At 35.5% G+C, this 22,299-nt stretch overlaps 1 protein-coding gene across 1 annotated transcript in view; it reads right to left on the bottom strand.

The window, feature by feature from the left end:
• Positions 1 to 382: 382 nt before the first annotated feature.
• The window catches only part of ATAD2 (ATPase family AAA domain containing 2), a 70,001-nt gene continuing 48,084 nt past the window's right edge, over positions 383 to 22,299 (bottom strand). The window contains exons 13-27 of the mRNA XM_082675124.1: positions 20,993 to 21,152; positions 20,035 to 20,125; positions 18,702 to 19,016; positions 18,226 to 18,358; positions 17,691 to 17,877; positions 16,434 to 16,619; positions 9,970 to 10,105; positions 8,630 to 8,826; positions 7,933 to 8,092; positions 5,836 to 5,958; positions 5,570 to 5,713; positions 3,999 to 4,391; positions 2,206 to 2,339; positions 1,242 to 1,370; positions 383 to 471 (exon numbers count right to left, since the gene is read on the bottom strand). Of these exons, the coding sequence (XP_082531250.1) occupies positions 427 to 471; positions 1,242 to 1,370; positions 2,206 to 2,339; positions 3,999 to 4,391; positions 5,570 to 5,713; positions 5,836 to 5,958; positions 7,933 to 8,092; positions 8,630 to 8,826; positions 9,970 to 10,105; positions 16,434 to 16,619; positions 17,691 to 17,877; positions 18,226 to 18,358; positions 18,702 to 19,016; positions 20,035 to 20,125; positions 20,993 to 21,152 (2,533 nt within the window). The 3' untranslated portion in view covers positions 383 to 426. The remainder of the gene's footprint in view (positions 472 to 1,241; positions 1,371 to 2,205; positions 2,340 to 3,998; positions 4,392 to 5,569; positions 5,714 to 5,835; positions 5,959 to 7,932; positions 8,093 to 8,629; positions 8,827 to 9,969; positions 10,106 to 16,433; positions 16,620 to 17,690; positions 17,878 to 18,225; positions 18,359 to 18,701; positions 19,017 to 20,034; positions 20,126 to 20,992; positions 21,153 to 22,299) is intronic.

Genomic DNA, 22,299 nt, shown 5'->3' with positions numbered 1-22,299 from the left:
TGTGGCTCACGGGCCCAGTTGCTCCGCGGCATATGGGATCTTCCCAGACCAGGGCTCGAACCCGTGTCCCCTGCATTGGCAGGCAGATTCTCAACCACTGCGCCACCAGGGAAGCCCACTAATTACTCTTAAGTGCCATAAACATTAGTTATCAAAATAACTTTATTAAGAGTTGGCCACACTTTAACTACTGATAAGCACAGGAATACTATACTACAGTGACTCAATGAAAATTCCAATATTTATCAGTTATCTCTGTAATTTATCTTACACATGTACATAAATACCAGAAAAGTTTAAATATTTTTATTTACTATTTTAATCTTTTCCTTAAAGATACAGGATTTCATCTTGCATCAGTTATGTCAGCATGACAAAGGTGAATTAAATAGGAACGGAATATAAAGAATATTTGGTACCATAACCTCATGATCTGGAACAACTGTAGTTTTCTATTTCTTGCTCCATTTTCTAGATAAAGGGTAGGAAGGAAAAATAGTAAGTTTCAATATGGAAAAAATCAAAGAAACATGACTCCATTGCTGGGGTTTTTTTTTCGCAGTAAACAACCTTAAGGATATTATTATCCATGTATATATCTGATAGTGAAACAGAAACTTTGTCCAGTGTTTATGACTATCACATAGACTGGTATCACTGATGGGACTTCATTATTTAAACCTCTTTGAAGTAAGTCTGAGATGCTTTCATCTTACATTAAATTCATACAGTTATTAATCAAGGCACTGGTGTACATATAGATATTAATACTTTATATTTTGTAGGTATTACTGTTACATATATATTATTCTGTGTAGGTACCATAGTATACTTTATTAGATATAATAAATACTATATATATTACATGCTAATAGGTATATAGTAGATACCAGTTATATATAATATAAAATACTATATAGGTATCAGCCAAACTCTATTTTTAAACATTAGTACTTGAATGCCCACTGTAAAGCAGGATTAAGTAAAGACAAATAGGTCTATGTTAAGTCTGCCTTAAAAAGGAACTATATATCTTCATCAATATACACACAAAATAGATTTTTCATAGTTTACAGATACTACAGTGTTCCATTGCTTATTAAAGAAACACAAACTAATTTAAGTGCTAGATTTAAAAAAGCACAGAACACAGTTATACCTAGAAATAATCCATAATCCACACATTAAAAAATGGTATTTAAAAATTTTTATAATGTGTTAACTTATATATATTAGTTTACCTGAATAAGTGTTGTTTTGTCATAATCCCTGCGATGCTGATAAATACACTGGCTGATTACAGCATACAAATTTTCCAACTGAGAAATATTGTATTCTTGACTTTTTCTAACAACAGTCTTCAAAAGATTCTAAAAGAAAACGTAAGTGTTACATATGTGAGAGAAATTCCCTGAGATATTTTAATTTTGAAGATGTGGGGGCATTTTTAGAATATAAGCCAGAGAGAAGGCAGGCCAAGTCATCTAATGAGACACTGCAGCCTCTGATAATGACTCTGACATTCAGCTGTAAGTTAATGTTATCAACATTCTATGACTCTGGCCTCTCATCCTAAAAACTACAGCTGAGGAGGTTGCCAATTTCAATTCTAGCCATACATCACTAGAGACAAATTTAAAAATAATCTCAAATTAGACTAACAGGAAAAAAGGCAACATTTTTGCAGACTATTTTATGGCACTATGAGTACATTATAATCAATTCTGTTATGTGAAATAAAAAGAGACAGTACATAAATGACCTCACCACGTCAGGGTTCTTTTCTTACAAAAAGGAATTTCCATCCACTCAGTGTTTTTTTGTCATGACTGAAATGGACTTACTATTGATAAATTTCTGTGATTCTTCAAGTCTGGTCTTACCTTGATATTCCATTACCTCATAGTTAACCACGGTTGCATGTTTTTGTTAAGTAAAAACCAACTAAAATGGCCATATGTAATGGTCATAAAAACAATGTATGGGATCAGTGACATAGATAAGTATGTTAAAAACAATAATATCAACATACTAGCTATCTCCAACCACTGCCTTTATGAAAGTTATTCTATACCAAGTTTATCCTTTCATAAGATCATTATTTATTACATGCCAAATTTATGCAATGTACTATTACAACCCCTCTTTTGGTGGGTTATGTTTCTAACCTGCACAATGAAAGCATTATGATTTCAATTTACATACTTTTAATTGCTTATGGTCCACAACAAGTGAGGGTGTAGGCTGAGAAAGAATTGCCAAAGCCTTTTCAACACTGATGAGCTGCTGTTGCTCTACTTGGGAACGTCTAGCTCGAGTCATTCGCAGAACACACATTTCTAGAATGAAAAAATAAATAACTATTATTTGTTTCATAGACATTTTATAATACCTAAAATAAATATTAGGCAGATTAAATAGCAGGACATATTTACTTAGACACAAACCCCTGTTCTGGTTTATTGACTCTGCTGTAAGATTAAGATGCTGCCATTTACACGCTCAGAAATTAAGGACAGGGAATTCCCTGGTGGTCCAAGTGGTTAGGAGTCTGAGCTTCCACTGCAGGGGGCACAGGTTCAATCCCTGGTCGGGGAACTAAGAACCTGCATGCCGCACAGCGCGGCCAAAAAAAAAAAAAAAAATTAAGGACATTTCAGAAATATTTTCTCAAATAAGAGTATTTCAAGGGATCCTCAACAGATTAGACTGTCTCCTACTTAGGCATAAAACTCAGAATTTAAGAGCTGGAAGGGGCTTCAGTAATCTCGAATAGGAGTTGCAAACTACTATGCATAGGCTAAATATGGATTTAATTAATCCATAATTAAAGTCTTCTTAGAACACAACCATGCCCATTTTACATATGTGTGTCAATGTGGCTTTTCTAGCAGGGTTGAATAGTTGTGACTATCTGGTCCTTTACAGATAAAGTTTGCCTATCCCTGATCTAGAACAATCTATTCACTGAGAGATGAGAAAAATGAGGCCAAAGAAAGGTGAAGACTTTTCTATGGTCAACATACCTAACTGTTCTAAGAGCCAGGACAAGAACCAAATCTCCTGACATGGAAACAGGTACCTGTCTCACTAAATAGTGTCCTTTTAAAAAAGATAATGATAAAAGAAAAAATAAACTTCGAACCTAAACAAAACATACTAAATTATACAGCCAGAGGATTAACATTTAAAATAGACCATTCTAAGATTACTCAAACACACGAGAACTCATTTTAAGGGAGTCCTTGGAAAAGATTTATCTACAGCATATAAGCCACTGAAGAAAACCAGTCTCATTAACTTAGTCAATACTTGTTTTTGACCAAAATAAATTTTTGACCCTGTTACCCTTTTTTGCTTTGTAAGACTAAATAATGTTTGGCTTTTCCAAAAACCAAACAAATCTAATGCCAAAGGTCCAAAAAGGTGCAGACAGGAAACAATTCTACATGAAAGACTTTGGGAGCAGGATCATTAGAATAAATATAAATAACCTTGGGCTAAACCTACAGTAGGAATAGAGGAATGATGGGGGTGGGTAACAGTTGTTCTACATCACTCAGCAAGAAATCGCAGGATAAGAAACTGCTTATCTTGCTTAAAAATGAGAGGGTATCCTGCCAGCTTTTAAAAATTGTATAGCCAAGCACTTTGCTACATGCTTTAGATGAATTACTTTATTCAATCCTCAGAATATCTTATTACCCAGCAACTATCTACCCCAATTTTGCAAATGAGAAAACTGACGCTGATGGGTCAAGAATCTTGACCGAGGTCACAAGCTACTAAGCAGTAAACTACTGTTTGATGCTGTAGTGTGCTTTTAACAACAGTGATTTACTAGCTCAATAGTTATTAAAGATAATGCTATTTTCCCTAATTAACTCCTGTACTCTGAAAGCCAAGGAAAAAGGAGTAAACTGAGATGGTAATTAACTATTTAAGAACTTTGAATGAAACATCTTTTAAACTTAGTAAGTTGCTTGACTGAGACTTACCTTTTGCTTCATTTTCATCAGAAGTATCTGCTATCTCAGAGCCAGAAGCATCTCCATTGCAAGTGATCTTATCTTTCCTCAATTCTGTACATGCTATAGTCTTTCCAGATTCTTCAACTTGATTTTCAAAACAAGTACTTGAATAATTATTTCCCAATTCCATTTCGCTTTCAGAGGCATTTTGCTGCTTTTCGTTTTCCTCTATTGAAGACTCCCCTATGTCTCCAGCCGCATTGTGGTCTACGCTTGTGTCTTGATTTTCCTCTGTATCATTCTCAATTTTGTCATCTACGACATTTTGGCCATCATCTTTTGCCCGTGATATCCTCCTTCGTTTTGTTATGGTGCCTAAGTACCACTTTGACTTTCTGCGGATTTTTCTCTTCAACGGAGCTTAAAATAATTTAAAGAAAAAGGGTAAGAGAACATTCAACAATTTTTTAAAGTCTAAGTAAGTGGGAGAAAAAAATACCTCCTGCGATATTAAGGGGAGAATCTGAGATATCACCATAGTACTGTATGGTTGGAATACACAAACAAAAGTAGAGAGTTCTGTGAGAAGGTAGAAAGTGGTCAATGACCTGTCATTCTAAGGAATTTGGATTTTATCTTGAATAATTTTTAAAAAAATCAAATAACTTTGACGAGGGCAATGACATGAATTGTCTGATGCATATTTTACAAAGGTCGCTTTGGCAGTAGTATAAGGAATGAACTGAAGGAAGGGTGAGACTAAAAATAGCTTACACTTCCTGAGTGCTTACGGTATAGTAGGAACTCTTCTAAGGCCTTTATATGTACTAACTCACTGACATTCCACTTTAACCTGATCAGGTTTGCTACCATTATCGACATCATTTTACAGATGAAGAAACTACAGTATACAGAGATTCAACATTCTGCCTAGACTAGATGTAGTGTAACCACACTGCAACCTTATGTTTGGGAGACTCATCCATACTGTTGTATGTACTTGAAGTTTAATAATTTTCACTTTTGTACAATAATCTGTGTTTTTCCATATTCTGCTGTTGATCTGCATTGGGTTGCTCCCATTGAATACTGCCTCTATGAACATTCTGTTTAAAAGCATTGAGGAATTATGGCACCAAAATCTGGGAAAACAAATGAATAGCTGAGAGGCTAAGAAGCTGAGGACAGTCTGAAATTCACGGAGCTTAAAGGGCAAAAACTGGAATTAAGAGCTTGCCAAAGAAGAGAGGCCTCAGGAACCCCACAGGATTTGGGTTGGTACTCCATGGAATTATACTCTAAGAAGAAAGAGGAACAGGAAACAGACTAGGATTTATAGGAAATAAAAGTCAGTTTCAAATCAAGTCATACCACAATTAGATTGTGACCTGAGAGGTGACAGGTAAACTGGGATTGCAAGTGGTACTTTATTGCAAGCCTGGATTTATTTCAAGAATGAAAAGTTGTCTTACTGTTAATGAAATCAACATAATTCGCTGCATCAATATAGGCAAAGGAAACTGATGGAAAAAGTAAACAGCATTAGAGGAGAATAAAGGCTATAGTTTCGTAAGTAAAAATTACGTAAGTGCACTTACCAGGAGTGCTGCAAGCCACAGGAGTACTGGGGGTCTTCAGCTTTTCATTTTTCTCTGGATCTGGTCTTCTTTCACCAGCAGGAGTGGAATTTTGCTTTGGCATTACATGGTAGTAAGATGGAGCATATTTGGAAGAGCTACAACCTTATAAACAGACATGTGGAATATCAAATCAAATTTCCAGATTTGAAAATTACATGAACAATTAATTAAAAGGACTCAATACATCTAAAGCATCTTTTTCTGATATCCAATCATTTTCCTACCTCTCTTCTTCCTAGATTCCTGAATTTCTTCACAAAGCCGCTCAAAGTCTTCATCAAGTTCTTCTTTAATTATTGCATAGGCAGTATCTCTTAAAGCACAGGCTCTATGTCTAATAAGACGATCTATGGAATGAATAAAGAATTTTAAAATGTTTTCCTTTTGCTAATGTAACAAAAATTAACACCATATATTGGGCTAAGATTATAGCTGTTACAATTCCTTTTTTACTTCTACCATGAATAGTAAAAGTTACTGGAATTGTGTTATTTCTGTTTTTGATGTTAATCTAATGTTCTGGACATCTGATTCAACATGGCAGACTCAACCTAATTTCATGGCCCTGTCCTATCCAGATCCCTTTGAAATACCAGAGAAATTATAAGAATCAGTAGCAAAACTAAACAACATAATGACACAAAAACAGCAAGGAAGGCTATCAGTGTCATGAGTGAACCAGGGATGTAAAACAATTTTGGAAGAGATATAGAGGATGTTATTACATTGACAGAGAAACTAAACAAAGACAATGAAACAGCAACTCTACATAGGAAACACTAGAAAAAAATCCAAAACTGAGCCTAAGCACTGTTAACTGGAAAATGCCTTGAGGCAACAGGCAGATAATAAGTGAATGTAAATTTGCTTGAACTGCTGGATCAGTCCCCCTCACAGGGCAGTAGGCTGCAAAATTCACACAATATTCAGTTTATAGGTGACAGGAACAGCTATAATAACAGAAGGGATGTTGCTGGGGGCTTTTAACATGGCCTGAAGAAAGGCCAGGCGACGTTCATTGGTTCCTGGAGTGTGGCAGCATCGGCAAAACCTTGGAATCTGTCAGAATGCACATCACTCTCAGGCCCTGCATCTACAGAATCAGAAATTGTGGAGGTAAGGCCCAGCAAGCTGCATCTTAACATGTCCTGTAGGAGATGCTGATGGTAGCTAAAGTGTGAACACCACTGCTCTAAAGTAATTTTAGGTTGTCACAGTGGACGAAAAGGGAAGCAGCGGCAGTATGACTGCAATGAAACAGAAAAAGCCCTCTTCCTCCAGGATAAATGCTTCCTTCTTTCTACAGTTAAGGGGTATTCCCAACATGGTAGGCTGTTTCCCACTGCTTACCTCCAGAACTCTGAACTACAGGATAAAGTCTAGGGAAGGTGTGGGCAGAAGACTGGCAAGGGAAGAACAGTGAGCTTTTAAATTGTTGAGGAAACGCTTAGTGGTGGAAATCAATCTAATTCATAAGGACTACAAATTTAAAAACAGAATGCCAATGTACTGGAGGAGAGAGCCAATGCAGGAAATAGAACTATTAAAAAAAATTATCCACTAAGACAGTTAAGGGCATAGCATCCATAAAGCAAGAATAGGAAGCTAGGAAAAAGCACCTGAGAAAATATTTTTTGGAAATGAACACGTTTATAACAAACATATAGATATTTGAATATATCATTATAAATATGAACAAATATATCACTTAAAAATCCCTTACTTTATACATTTTATTTAACGGACTGGGTATGTGAGGTAGAACGTGAATGCATTCTACGCATAGAAAAGATCTGGAAAGATATCCCCAAACTTAACAGTGTCCACCCTCGGAGAAAGGAAATGGGTGACTTAGTTTTTCAAGTATTACTGTTAGCAAGAATTATGCTGTATTACTTTTGTAATAAAATTTATAATGGTCTTAACTAAGAAAATCCTTTCAAACTTATTTTATTACAGAGAGCTTTAATTTTTCTACTTTGAGAAAGAACATTGATAAACAAAGGAAACAAGCTAAGTTGTTATGCAATTTTGTATTTCATTAGAGGCTATATCATATAATTGTTTTGGAGTGAAAGAAACCTGCATTTGAATTCTGCCTCTGCCACTTCCTGATAGTATGACCTTGAGTAAGTTTTTTAACCTCTCTAAACTTCCATTTTTCTCATCTGTAAAATGAGGATATCGTTGTTGAGGACTGAATGGCACTGTGAATATGAAATGTTTATAATATAGCACCTAGTATGAAATCACCCACCACTAAGCATTAGCAGCCCCCATTCCACCCTCTGAGGAAGAAAAACAAAACCAGTAATGCTCACCTCCAGGATCTCTATCTGGATTGTATTCTAAAGCATTACTACAGATTAGATCGATATCACTCAAATAGTCTTTCACAGTCAGATACTTGTGGAGATCAATTTTACTGATTACAGATGAAAGGTCCATTGGTTGCTTTATTACAGTGACATAATCAGGAACCTAAAATTCAAGCAAATGACCAAATCACTAAATTAACTCTGAACGTAAAAAATTTGAGTCAAGTTTTTCTACCAGGCAAAATAAAGGAGAGAGAATAAATACATAAGATATAATGAAAATATATTAATACAAAACTGTGACTCTATTTAAGGCGAGTTTTGTTTTGTATTCATTCTTATTCTTGGTCACCTGTATCTCCAGTAACATTCTAAACCTCTTTCCTCATCCAAATGCCACCCACCCTTCAATGTCAACTTAGGACCTCATTCTTAACTGTGTAGGTCACAGTAATATCATGTAGTGTTAAGACATTCTCAAATTACTTCTACAACATTTGAGTTGGGCAAAGTTAATTGTCTATGCTCTGCAGGAAAGGAAAATGCTTTACATAGCTCTTGAAGCCTCTGTGTGCTTAGGATACTACTTGGTATGTTTCCAAATACAGAAAACAAGATCACAGTATACAGAGGGAACCACATAAACTAGTCAAATAGTCTCTAATTCTGAAGCATTTTGATCCAAAGATTAAATTAATACCTCATCAGGGTCAACAGGTTTAGTAAATATTCTGAATCGCTTGTCAATAGCAAGCCTATGTGTAACATTTCTTAAAAAAATCCTTAGTTCTCTAAATGTATCTTCTTCTTGTTCTTCTAGTCGTTTCACTTCTTCTGCTGTCAATGGTCTTGGTTCAGGTGGTGGTGCTACAGGGAGTACCTCCAAGGCCTGCAAAACTTTACATGAATGGAAGATTTTAGTTACCACTCTCCCACCGTATCAAGGGTAATAAACAATTCAGTACACAAAGTAGACAAGCTCTCAGGGATTATCCTCCTTGTATTTGCCAGGAATCAGAGGATTTGGAATACTAAACAGCTATCATAATCTCGACCTCTACAACACCCCCAGCAATAATCGCTAACTTGTAATTTGGAGTGCTAATTCCTAAATCATTACCATTTTAAGATCATTTAAGAGGCTATTAAAATTTTGAAAATGCATATTTCCAAGACAAGAATATTCTAATTTTTTAAAAAGTCATTTTTACTAGTTAACTTTTAAACTAACAAAAAATTGTGGTACGTTTCAAATATAACAAAAATTTAATTTTGTTTAAACAGATATGCACTAATAAGTAATAAGGATAAAAAAGGGAATATGAGAGTGCTGCCCCAATAAGTTGGCAATCAATTAAGGGAGTAAGAGACATAATTATAACATCACTGTAATATCATATTAGTAGTATGAAAAAAGTACAGTGCATCATAAAGGTAATAAATTAATTTTGTCTAGATGTTAGGGAAGAAATAATAAGATATACTGGAAAGAAGTATGAATGAAATTATGAAAAGACACAATATGCTGTATATGGTTTAAAGATAGAGTGCTTTGGAAGGAAAAAGGTGGGGGAGAGAAAAGTGCCAAAGGTGCGCTTGGAAAGACAGATTGGGGCTATGCTATGAATTCTAGCCCCAATTCCACATAGATTAGGGCTACACTATGAAAGCCCTTGTATGCTTCAAGAACTTGAGTCTAGGGACTTCCCTGGTGGCCCACTGGGTAAGACTCTGAGCTCCCAATGCAGGGGGCTGGGGTTCAATCTCTGGGAACTAGATCCCGCATGCATACAGCAACTAAGAGTCTGCATGCTGCAACTAAGACCTGACGTAGCCTAAATAAACAAACAAACAAATAAATAAGTAAGAACTTTAGTCTATTTTAATGGGAAACATAGGGATTTTAAGAGGTAAGTAAGAGGTATCAACCTCAACTGAGGTTTTGAGCTTCTGATATTAGAAGATGGCAATGCCATTAACTGATATTTCATTTCCACTTTCTCAAAATTATTACATATTAACTTTGATACAAGAACTAACCTGCTTTCTTTTTTGATATAGGAGGCTTAGCAGCTTGCTTTAGAATTAAATCTTCAAAAAATTGTGTCCGTTCTTCTTTATTAGGCAACTGGACATTAAAAATTTCTCCATAATCATGGACAAATAATTCTTGTACCTTAAAAAAGAAAACAGATGCATTTTATATACATATGTATGTATACACATACATTACTATGTATCAATCATTCAATGCCACAGTAGGTTACTGTACACGTTTTTAATGACAATCTAAATTGTGTAATAAAGAAATAATTTCTTAAATCTTTTACTTATATTGAACTTATTATATAAACCATGTATGCAATAGATAAGGAACTAAAAACATGGGATCTTCTTTAGAACTCAAGGCTCCAAACTATAATTCATACAATAACTGATATGGTGATATTTTACTTAATGGGTTTTGTTGAGATCAAGTAATTCACCTTCACAACCCAAAGTGAGATATGAGAATGAGTGGTTCTTCAGTAAGAATAAAGGCTGGAAAATAATAAGTATTGGTAAGGATGTGGAGAAGTTAGACCCCTTGTGCTGGTAGGAATGTAAAAGGGTGCAGCCACTGTAGAAAACAGTATGATGGTTCCTCAAAAAGTTAAACCCAAAATTATCATGTAACCCAGTATATGCAAAAAAACTGCAAGAAAAAAAAAAATAAAAGACTCAACAGATACTTGTATACCAATAATCATAGCAGAATTATTTACAGTAGGCAGGAGGTAGAGACAATCCAAATGTTCATCACCAGATGAAGAGATAAAGAAAATGTGGTATGTACTTACAATGGAATATTATTCAGCCTAAAAAGGAATGAAATTTGAACACCTGCTACAACATGGATGAACAATGAAAACATTATGGTAAGTGAAATAAGCCAGTCACAAAAGGACAGATACTTTATGTTCCACTTATATGAGGATACCTAGAATAGGTAAATTCAAAGAGACCGGAAGTTACTAGAGGTGTCCAAGGGCTGGGAGAGGAAGGAATGGGGAATAATTGTTTAATGGATACAGAGTTTCTGTTTGAGATGATGAAAAAGTTCTGGAAATGGATAGTGGTGATGGCTGCACAACATCATGAATGAACTTAAAGCAATGTACTTGATGTCACTGAACTGTACACTTAAAAATGGTTAAAATGGTAAATTAGGTATATTTTACCACCAAAAAAAGAATAAAGGCAAAACAGGTCTCAAAAGGATGTTTCTAAACAAACCTCTAGATCTTTCCAAGAATTATTAGAGGATGATAATGTTTATTCCTTGTATGATGTTTGTGTACTTTGTTCAGCCTACCTCTGATACAGAGAAATTTACATTCACAGCTTTTGCATTTTCTGCTTTGTAGGTTCTTCCATGCTCCAAACTTATGAAGACTACATACACAACATCATTTATGAAATAAGTCTCTCCTTTTGCTAATCCATTTACTAAACTACTATGTATACAAGAGTCTACTAATGAACTGTATTACATTAATTTGTCATTTCTGGCCCAAATGCACAGTTTTAATCACTAACATTGTGGTATGCTTTACCATATTTGGAGGGCTTTTTCAAAATTTTCTTGGAAATTCAAGAACTTTTTTTTAGCCATGCCACGTGGCATGCAGGATCTTAGTTCCCCAACCAGGGATTGAACCTGTGCCCTGTACAGTAGAAGCATGGAGTCTTAACCACTGGACCAGCAGCGAAGTCCCTCAAGCAGTTTCTTCTTCTACATTAAATTTTAGAATCTATTTTTTTGATATTTCTATTGCAGTTTGTACCTTTTCCCCCTTTCTGGTGGCCTGGAAGTTGTATGTTGTATTTCTATTCTTTTATTGTTACAAGTTTTAACAGACATATCTCTAAGCTTCTTTTCCTACCAAACTGTGAAGTTAATAATATCTACATATCAGATACAAATCTGAATGTGCTTTTACTTCCTCATTCTCCTTCACTATGTCCTTCCTGCCGTTTTGAGTTCAGAACCAAGATCAACTTAGATTTATAGTCCTTAAAAAAATGTTACTAGCACAGTTTTGTGACAAGTTTTACTGTTTTCTTTGCTCATTGCTTCTTATATGCAACTTCTGCAAAATAAAAAAAATCCAAGAGGAGAAATAATCCCTTAATAATTATTTCAGTCACGGGTTTATGGGTAATAGTTTCTTAGCCACTGCATGTTCAAAAATATCTTTATTTTGTTCTTTCACTCAAATGCTAACTTTGCTGGGAAGAAAATTACAGGTGCAAAATTATTTTCCTTCTAACTTTGAAAATATTGCTCAGTTGCCTCCTTAGTAGCTGGTATTATACCAGTGAGAATGTAGAAGCAATTTGATTTTCAGTCCTTTCTAGTAATGTTTTATTCTCTTGGAAGATTTTTAGATTTTTCTCTATACTTTTGGAGTTCTGAAATTTTATCTAGATGTGGGCCTTTTTATACCCATCAGTTAGAACAGGGGACCTTTTAAATCTGAACATTATGGTATTCTTTAATTCTATGAAATGTTCTATTATGTGACTATTTTTCTCTTGTACATTTTTCTCCTCCCATAAATCCCATTAAACAGATGTTAGACCTGAATCTATGTCCTCTGTTTCCTTTAACTTCTTCCTCACTTTTCAAATCTTTGTCTTGTTTTTATTATTTACTATAAGAATTTCTGATCTCATGATCTTCCATCTTGCTAATTCACTCTTATCTGTGTTTGCTTCTTTTTAGCCCTGTGGGGTTTTTTATTTGGGGGGAGTTATTTCATGTATAATGTCTTCAGTGGTTATTTTCCACAACAATCTGTTGCTGATGCATGGATATGATTTTCCATGGAGCTGTCCTTCCTCAAAAGCTTACTTATAAATTTATCTTTGCCTTTGAAATCTTCAACTGTCCACAGATGCCTTTTCTGTTTATTCTAGCTTCTACTTCCAGTGATTATGAAAGAAGCTTGCCTATGTTAGACACAGAATGTGCCTGTAATTTGTCTTCTGGGCACAGGGTCTCCCTACTTCTCCCATTCAGTACCTATACATAAGTCACTGCTCTGCCACACTAGTCCTTGGGCCCACCTTTACTGCTCTAGCTGAGGACAAACAACTCAGCTGACTGCTGTCTGGCAATGGCCAGAAGTGAAGAAAGCCAAAAAATCCAAAGTTGTCCAAAGGCTCTTTCAATTCCCTCCTAGCACCAAACCAGAGCTAGAAACCACTCCCATCTTTCAAAGCAGTCCTTTCATGCACATGCTTTAAAATGTGGTTACCTGTATCAATCTAATCCCCACTGCTTGTCTTTCACGATTCATCAAAGTTTCTAATCCACTGATGACTTTCTTTCTCATTTTTCCATACTGCTGTGTTGTTAGGGTCCACTAGTACTCATACATATAGATACTCTGACTGCAGTTTTGAGATGGACAAACTTTAATGTAGCTAATAATGGTATACACAGTAATTCTCACATATTATAGTCCAATGCTATATAGACAATATCACTGGATCACTAAGGACTACATAGACTATATAAGGCTCAAAGCGGACTTGCTTATTTGTATCCACATAGACTATTCATTTTATAAAATGAGCAATTCCTGGTCCAGTGCCCATTCCACCCTACAGTACAGTGTGATACTGGGATACTTTACTCAGTTTACAGTGATATGCTTAGGAAATATTACCATAAGAAAACAAAGAAGCTATCTTTAAAAAAATTTTTTTTAAGTACAAAATTCCCACATTCTTTTTTTTTTTTTTTTTTTTGCTGTACGCGGGCCTCTCACTGTTGTGGTCTCTCCTGTTGCGGAGCACAGGCTCCGGACATGCAGGCTCAGCGGCCGTGGCTCACGGGCCCAGCTGCTCCACGGCATGTGGGATCTTCCCGGACCGGGGCACGAACCCGTGTCCCCTGCATCGGCAGGCGGACTCTCAACCACTGTGCCACCAGGGAAGCCCCAAAATTTCCACATTCTTGATAAAGTTATCCAAGATTAAACTGATGACAGCTTTTCAACCTCCCTACGTCTTTATAAAGTTCAGCTAGTTTGCCTTACTTATTACCAAGAGTATAAACTTATCTTTGTTTTAAACTTTGAAATAATTAACAAAGTTTTAATTGACAGTGAGTACAATAAATCAATGGTTAATGGGGCTACTAAATAGCAATTCTTTACTCTGTTAATCAGAACATTGCTAGAGTACTTAATTCATTCTGAGTACAGCCTTTCAAAAGGAATATAAAGAGAAAGACATTCAAGAGAGTGACTAGAATTTTGAAGAAACTAAAAATATGTGTGACGTGTAGCAGAGCCTGCTATTATCACACTCCATGTTCTCTTCCTTTTGGGCACACTGCTATATCATATTTCCTGGTCTCCCTTGTAGTTAGGTACGGCTATGTGAGTTTTAGCCAATGGAATGTGAAAGGAAATGATATGTATCACTTTCAGACCAGGCACAAGAAGGCCAATCCTTTCAGCTGGGTGGAATGAAAGTAACCTGGAAAGTCACATGATGAAAATGAGAAAGCTCTCTCAGCCTGAGTGTCTGGTATGACTACATGGTGGAGGGTGGACCCGCCAACCTACTCATCTGCCTGGTATTGTTAAGTGAGCAAGAAATAAACTTTTATTGTATTTAATAGTCCTAAGGAATATATCTTATCATAGAAGAAGGAATTTTTAGTGTGAAGAAGACTGGGTCAGAGTAAGGAGATAGAAATGAACACAAAACCATATTCAAACATACAAAGAGCTTGTCATGATGAAGACAGAATAGACGGGCTCTCTATTTTATGTGGGAAACAAATGGAGATTAAGAAATGGAAGCCTCTCAAAATAAGTTGATTTTTCTAAGGAGTCAGAACTAACAAAATGAATTGTGAAGGTGTTCTATACAAAAGAAAGACTTAAGAGTCCAGAACTAGATGACTAAAGTAGAAAACTTTAAGGACTCTTCCCACCCTAAGAATCTGTAATTAATATATACTTAATGTTCATTTCCCAGTTTACTTAAGTTTTAGTTGAAGAATTAACAACTACAAAACTGCCATCAGGGACACAATCTGGTCCTTTGATAACTCCCTGACATCATTTCCTTCTACTCCGTCCTTTATTCACTCTGTTCTAGCCACTCTAGACTTTCTGCGATTTTTTCAACACACCACACTCTTCCTTCAGCGCTTTCGCACTTGCTTTTCCTCTGCCAGGAGCCTCTGTCCCTCAGATACTCAAATGGGTCACTACCTTATCTACTCCAGGTATTTGCTCAAATGTCATCTTCTTGGTGAGGCTAACCTAGTGGATTTAACACTGTGGCCCTACCACACTCTTTTGGCATTGCTTAGCTAAATTTTTCTCCATACTGGTAGCTTGGTATTATATTTTATTTTTGTATGTCTCTCCCTCAACTAAAATGTAAGCCCTAGGAGGATACAGATTTTTCTCTATATTGTTCAATGCTATATTCCCAATGCCTATAACCATGTCTGTCACAGAATAAGTGCTCAGTAAATATATTTAAAATAAAATATTTGAATTATCTTCCTACTAATGTTCTAAAAACACACACACAAGACTACAACATGCTTATTATGTATTCTGGGGACGGAGAGGTGGAAAAATGTCCCTGATTTCACGTATTTTACATTCTGCTAGTAGAGATAGAGTCAAACAAATTAATACTTAATGTCAAGTAAAAACAAAGCAGAGTAAGGGAGAAGACAGTGATAGGCAGAGGTGGTACTGCTGTAATTGAGAAACTGATCAGGAAGACCTCTGAGGTGATATCTAGGCAGACATCTGAGAAAAATAAAGGATCACACCTTTATTTTCTATGTATCTAGGAGAAGAGTATTACAGGCAGAAGCAGAATGAACTTTGTCACTGGTAGTTGTCTAAATTGGCACAAATTTGAAGGACAGTAATTTGGTACTATCAAAAATGTCAAATGTGCATACTCTTTGGCTAAGCTATAGTTATTCCACTTTTAGGAATACATGTTAAAAAAAATCCACATAGTAATGCTCATGTAATTTAAAACCCAAGAATGCTCACTGTAGCAGTTCAACAGGAAAAAAACTGGAAAATAACTAAAATCCTATTAATAAGGATTTGGATAAATAAATTATGGTATATCAAGAAAACAGAAAAAGCTATGCTGCTCTTAAAAGAAATAAGACTTATGTATTAAAAAACACATAAGATATATAAAGTAAGTTACAGAATAGTATGCATCATATTCCATTTAGAGAAAAAAAATTTACAATATGGTCTTAGAATATACATACACATATACATATACCATCCTGCCCAACAAGCACATGTATCAAATAGCTAACAATGGTATCTTTAATAGGAAAACTTTTCCTTATAATTTTATTCACCTCTGTAGCACTTGGAATTTTTTCCATAAATTCTTATTACTTAAGTACATCTCTTTTTAAAATATAATAATTTCTCCCAAATTACCTCTTCTGGTAGAGTGGAATGGGGTTTGTCAGAAGTTGCAAGTAGTAAAACTGGAGCAAAAGAAGGAATATTCTGTAATAATGTGGTAAATGTGGCTTTAAGTGTTGGTCCAACTATTTCCCACCACAAGTGAATATGAGGAATATACACTATACTTGGTGCTGTTTTCTTAGCTTCATGAATCATCTAGTAGAGAGAGAAAAAAATTACATTCAATTAGAGAGTCAGCACATTAGCTATATGCTTTATTAATCTGGAACAATGTTTAATTTCCCGGAATTGTCATATAAAACCCTGAAGTTTTAAAAATGCTTCCCCAATCCCACAATCTTGTTTTTAAATGTTTTATAAAAGTCTCATTTTTAGGGCTTGGCTTCCCTGGTGGCGCAGTGGTTGAGAGTCTGCCTGCTGAGGCAGGGGACACGGGTTCGTGCCCCGGACCGGGAAGATCTGGCCACAACAGTGAGAGGCCCGCGTACCACACACACAAAAAAAGTCTCGTTTTTAGAAAAACATAATTGCTTCAAGCAATTAGAAAACAGCTCAAGAAATCTAGAAGACTTTTCTGTTATGGCAACCAAGGTTAAATATAAAAATACAAATATAAAACACTTTTACATTTAAAAAATTTTAATATAGCAAAAACAGAAGCAGCAAGGTTCATATGGTTTTTGGAAAGAATCAACCCCTACAGATTTTTAGGAATATTTCATACAGTATAGTTTCTACCATCATGACAACTGTAACAACAACAAATTTTCTAATATTTTAACTTCAAAAAAAAATCAATTAGCTGGCATCTTTTATCTTTTCAAACATCATTTCATTTAGTTTTAGGGAATTTACACACACACAAAAAATATATATATACTAATTTTCAAGGGAAATGTACCTATTCAAATGAAGAAAATTAAAATTTTATTTTGCATAGCCGTCACTGTTTTAAGTATTTTACTCATTTCTCACAACAGCCATACAAGGTAAGGACTATTATTATCTCCATTTTGCAAATGGGGAAAATGGGGCAGAGAGATCTAATAACTTTTCTAAGTCACATAGCAAGTAAGTGGTGGAAAAGGGATTTAAACTCACGCTCTTCAATAACTAAGCACTTACGCATAGTTCTATTTTGAAAACCTGAAGTTAGAAATCAGAAAGACAAAAAACACAGTACAAAAAGAACGAGGCAATTCTACATTTTGTCTTTGGAAGACTACTTTGACTTACAACTTATGTGTCTGGGCAACAATGAATTACCTGGGCACATGTTTCTTCAGGAGATGTAGCACTGACTCCAAAAAGAACAGGAATGTCTAATGTGTACACTGCAAATTTTTCCAAAGCATGGATGACAGCTGGTGCTAAATGAGAACCTTGCCCAAATCCTGGTTCTCCTACTATCAATATTCTTGGTCGAAAAGACATAGGTTGATAACAAGTATTTCTGAAAGAAATGAGTAATAACCTATGATTTAGGGAAAAAAAGTTTAAATTTCCCTCCCAATTACCAACTATGAACTTTAGAAGTCAAATGTTTTGACAATATGGCCAGTCATAACATCATGGTTCATATGGTTTTTGGAAAGAATCAACCCCTACAGATTTTTAGGAATACTTCATACAGTATAGTTTCTACCATCATGACAACTGTAACAACAAAAAATTTTCTAATATTTTAACTTTTTAAAAAAGTCAATTGGCTGGCATCTTTTATCTTTTCAAACGTCATTTCATTTAGTTTTAGGGAATTTACACAAGAAAAAAAATATATTAATTTTCAAGGGAAGTGTACCTATTCAAATGAAGAAAATTAACATTTTCTTTTCCCTTATTAAAGGATTTTTGAGAAAGTCCATTTTCATATACTGAAGGAACATCGTCATCACTGTATGCCAAGTCACTTTCTAAAAGAGGACAAGAAATATCTATAAAGTAAACAAAAAAAGTGTGCATTAGTAACTTTTCTGAATTACAAAGTAAATCTTCATGTAATGCCTCAGTTAGCAAACCAAGGAACTTCAATGACATTTTTTTAAGAATCAAAAATGTTTGTGTAGATATAAATAACAAGTAAATTAAAATAATGCATTCCAAACTTAGATTAAGTCTAGGGCAATCTGTGAAGTAAATTTCTTTCAAATATCTAGGCAAAGCATGGCCAAATTCCTTTCAAGAAGCTCTTTTATAAAGAAACATTACTGTACAGGGATGTACAAAACATTTAGTTTTACAGATTATGAAAATTAAATGGTCAATCAAGTTTCATACCTGAGTCTAATGCCTTTTTAGTTCCGATTTCCACATGTGGAAATACTCTCTGCAGAGCTTCTAAGATCTTGTCAACTGTGCTTTGCAGAAGTGGTTTCACAATGGCGGACAGTGCCTGCCCAGGTGATGTCACAGCTCTTCGGGAGGCTGGTATCATCTTTTGCATAGCTACTTCGAAGTCTTTAGCTGAGATATTAATTGAAGAGAGATCCAACTGTAGTTTCTCACTGGTGGTATAGATCTGTGGGTAGCGTCGACGCAGAGCACACAGAGCAGCCTCAGAACATATTGACTTAATATCTGCACCACAGTATCCTATCCAAGGCAACCAAAAAAAATTTTTTTAAGTAAACCACCGCCCTATTAGCTTGACCATGGTTAAAAGAAAATTAAAAATCAGCCTAGCAATATAGTAGTAAAATATTTAGGAGTAATAAGGCTAAAATGTCTCTCATTCCCCCAGTGAACTTACATGGTTGATAATAACCCTTAACAAATCAATCAACTTTTGAGAGTGAAATATGCAGGCATGAAGTAGAGCACAAGGGTCAAGAGCGCGACTTTTGAAATCAATCAGGTTCAAATTCCAGTTTGTCATTTACTAGACGTGTGATCTTTAGAGATTTATGCTCTCTTTATTCATTTATGCTCTCTCAGCCATTTCTACATCTGTAAAATGGGGATAAAGCTACCTACTTCACAGGACCGATGTAAGAATTACCTGAAATAATACATGTAGAATGCTTAATAGGATAATTAGAAAAATGTGAACAGTTAGTAAAAGATCTAACTTCATTCTGATATTCCCTGACAGTCAAAATATCAATTACCTCTATATAATATCTAGGACTTTATACGAAGAAAACAGGACTTCCCTGGTGGCACAGTGGTTAAGAATCCGCCTGCCAATGCAGGGGACACGGGCTCGAGCCCCAGTCCAGGAAGATCCCACATGCCGCGGAGCAACTACGCCTGTGCGCCACAACTACTGAGCCCATGCACCACAACTACTGAAAGCCTGCACACTCGCACGCCGCAACTATTGAGCCCGCACGCCTAGAGCCCGTGCTCCGCAACAAGAGAAGCCACCGCAATGAGAAGTCCGTGCACCGCAACAAAGAGTAGCCCCAGCTCATTGCACCTAGAGAAAGACCCCGCACAGCAATGAAGACCCAACGCGGCCAAAAGAAAAAAAAAAGAAAACATGCCAGCAACTATAAATAAGAAACAAATATAATTTGCATTTCTTTAAACATAACCTTGGCAAAACTACAACTTATTCCATCTTTGAAATGCATGTAATATTTCTTTTAATGCTTAAAGCAATGTTTACCAGCACAGTTTTCCGCTAGTTCTTCTAGAAATATGTCCAGTGGTTTAGGATTCCAATCCCTTGTGTGAATCTTTAGAATTTCTTTTCGAGCCTACAAATAAAAACAGTTAAATTTTTATTATTCAGATTAATTTCAATTTAGAATAATTTATCTAAAATTTTAAAGATTTTAATACCTAATATAAACAGAAATATGAAACAGTAAAAACGAAAAAAAAAGATGTATTTGTAAGAGCTTGAGGATTTTATGTTAAACAGATCTACATTTATAGCTCAAGTTCTAGTCATCATAAATGTGAATGAGAGATATTAAGAAACTACTGGACTATTGTTTATTCTGGTACATATTAAGAACTGTTTTTAAGAGTACTGACAGCTCTACCCATATTTTCTTACTTGGTTCTCAAAATATTAGGCAGCTTTAAAATAACTGCATAGGATTATATGGTTGTATCTGTGAAAAAAGCCAAGGCTAATGAATTGGCTAAGGATTGACTGTTAGGCCACGTGTTCTGAATCAAAATAAAGCTGTATAATTAACATGCAAATGTTGTGCTCAAATTGAAAGAATTTTAAGAGTATTTCTAGGGAGGCACTATTTTATTACAAAAAAAAAAAAAGAGGGGGGTGGGGTGGGGAGTTCCCTGGCTGTCCAGTGGTTAGGACTTGGCACTCTCACTGCTGTGGCCTGGATTCATCCCTGGTCGGGGAACTAGGATCCCACAAGCCGCGGGAACCAAAAAAAAAAAAAAAAAAAAAGAATAAAAATTTATCCAAGTTATTTTCTTTAAATAAAATAATGCCTCCCTAAAAATACATACATACATGTTTGAATGTTAATCATACAACTTTGCTTCAGAACATACAAAACTCAATCTTCAGTTTTTCGCTATACCAAGACTTGTTCATGATAAAGGCAATCAACTTTGTCAAAATTTGAGTGATGTTAAATTCTTACATCTTTATCAGGTAGGCTAAAAAGGAATTCTCTGTCAAAACGACCAGGCCTTCGTAAAGCAGGATCGATAGAATCCAGTCTGTTCGTAGCACCAATGATGACAATTTCTCCTCTGCTGTCCAATCCATCCATAAGAGCTAGCAGGGTGGAAACAATTGAACTAAATTTAAAAATAAGAGAGAAGAGATTAATTGTATGGAAGCTGAACACATCCTTTCTTTTTTTTGCTAAGATTTAATACATTAAATGTGTGACTGAATTTTCTCAGAGCATTCCACTACTTTCAATAAGCTTTTTAAAAAGAAAATCTGTAAAATAACATACTACATGGCACATAGACATTTAAAGTCAATGGAAAACACAGTTTTTAGAATGCTACAAATGGATCCTGGAAGCCATTTCATAAAGCATAATTTCACATAGGAACTTTAGAGTTCTCAAACAGGGATACAACATCAAAAAAATACAAGTACTAGGCAGACAAACAGAAAGTAAAAATAATAAAATGGTTCATTGTGTACACATTATCAAAGGACCCCAAAATAAAACAGAATATACATAAAGCATAAAAACATAGGATTTGGACTTCCCTGCTGGCACAGTGGTTAAGAACCCCCCTGCCAATGCAGGGGACACAGGTTCAATCCCTGGTCCGGGAAGATCCCACATGCTGCGGAGCAACTAAGCCCGTGCGCCACAGCTACTGAGCCTGAGCTCTACAGCCCGTGAGCCACAACTACTGAGCCCACGTGCCACAGCTACTGAAGCCTGTGTGCCTAGAGCCCGTGCTCCACAAGAGAAGCCACTGCAATGAGAAGCCCGCACACCGCAACAGAGTAGCCCCCACTCGCCGCAACTAGAGAAAGCCCGCGCACAGCAATGAAGACCCAACACAGCCAAAAATAAATAAATAAAATAAATAAATAAATAAATTAATTTTTTTTAAAAAGAGTTTTAATTACATTTTAAACTTTTCATTATGGAGAGAGAATAGTAAAACAGTCTCCACATCTTCATCACTCAGTTTCAACAATTATCAGTATTCCTTTTTTGTCTTCACCCAATAGCTTTTAAAAAAACCAACCAAACAAAAAAATCTCAGGTCATTTAACCCATAAATATTTCATGTTAAGTGCTTCACATATGTATTTCTGAGGATAAGGACTTTTAAAAACTCCCACAATACTATGACACCAATGTAAATGACACTAATTCCAATTTCCCTGATCGTCTCAAAATATCTTTTTACATTTGGTTTGTTCAAGCCAAGATCTACACACATTGCACTTGGTCAAACAACCCTCAAA

This window comes from Grampus griseus, assembly GCF_964374135.1.
Source record: "Grampus griseus genome assembly, chromosome: 17".
NCBI classification, from domain to species: domain Eukaryota; kingdom Metazoa; phylum Chordata; class Mammalia; order Artiodactyla; family Delphinidae; genus Grampus; species Grampus griseus.
Note: the sequence above shows the minus strand (reverse complement) of the source record. Positions and strands in the feature narration are given on the sequence as shown.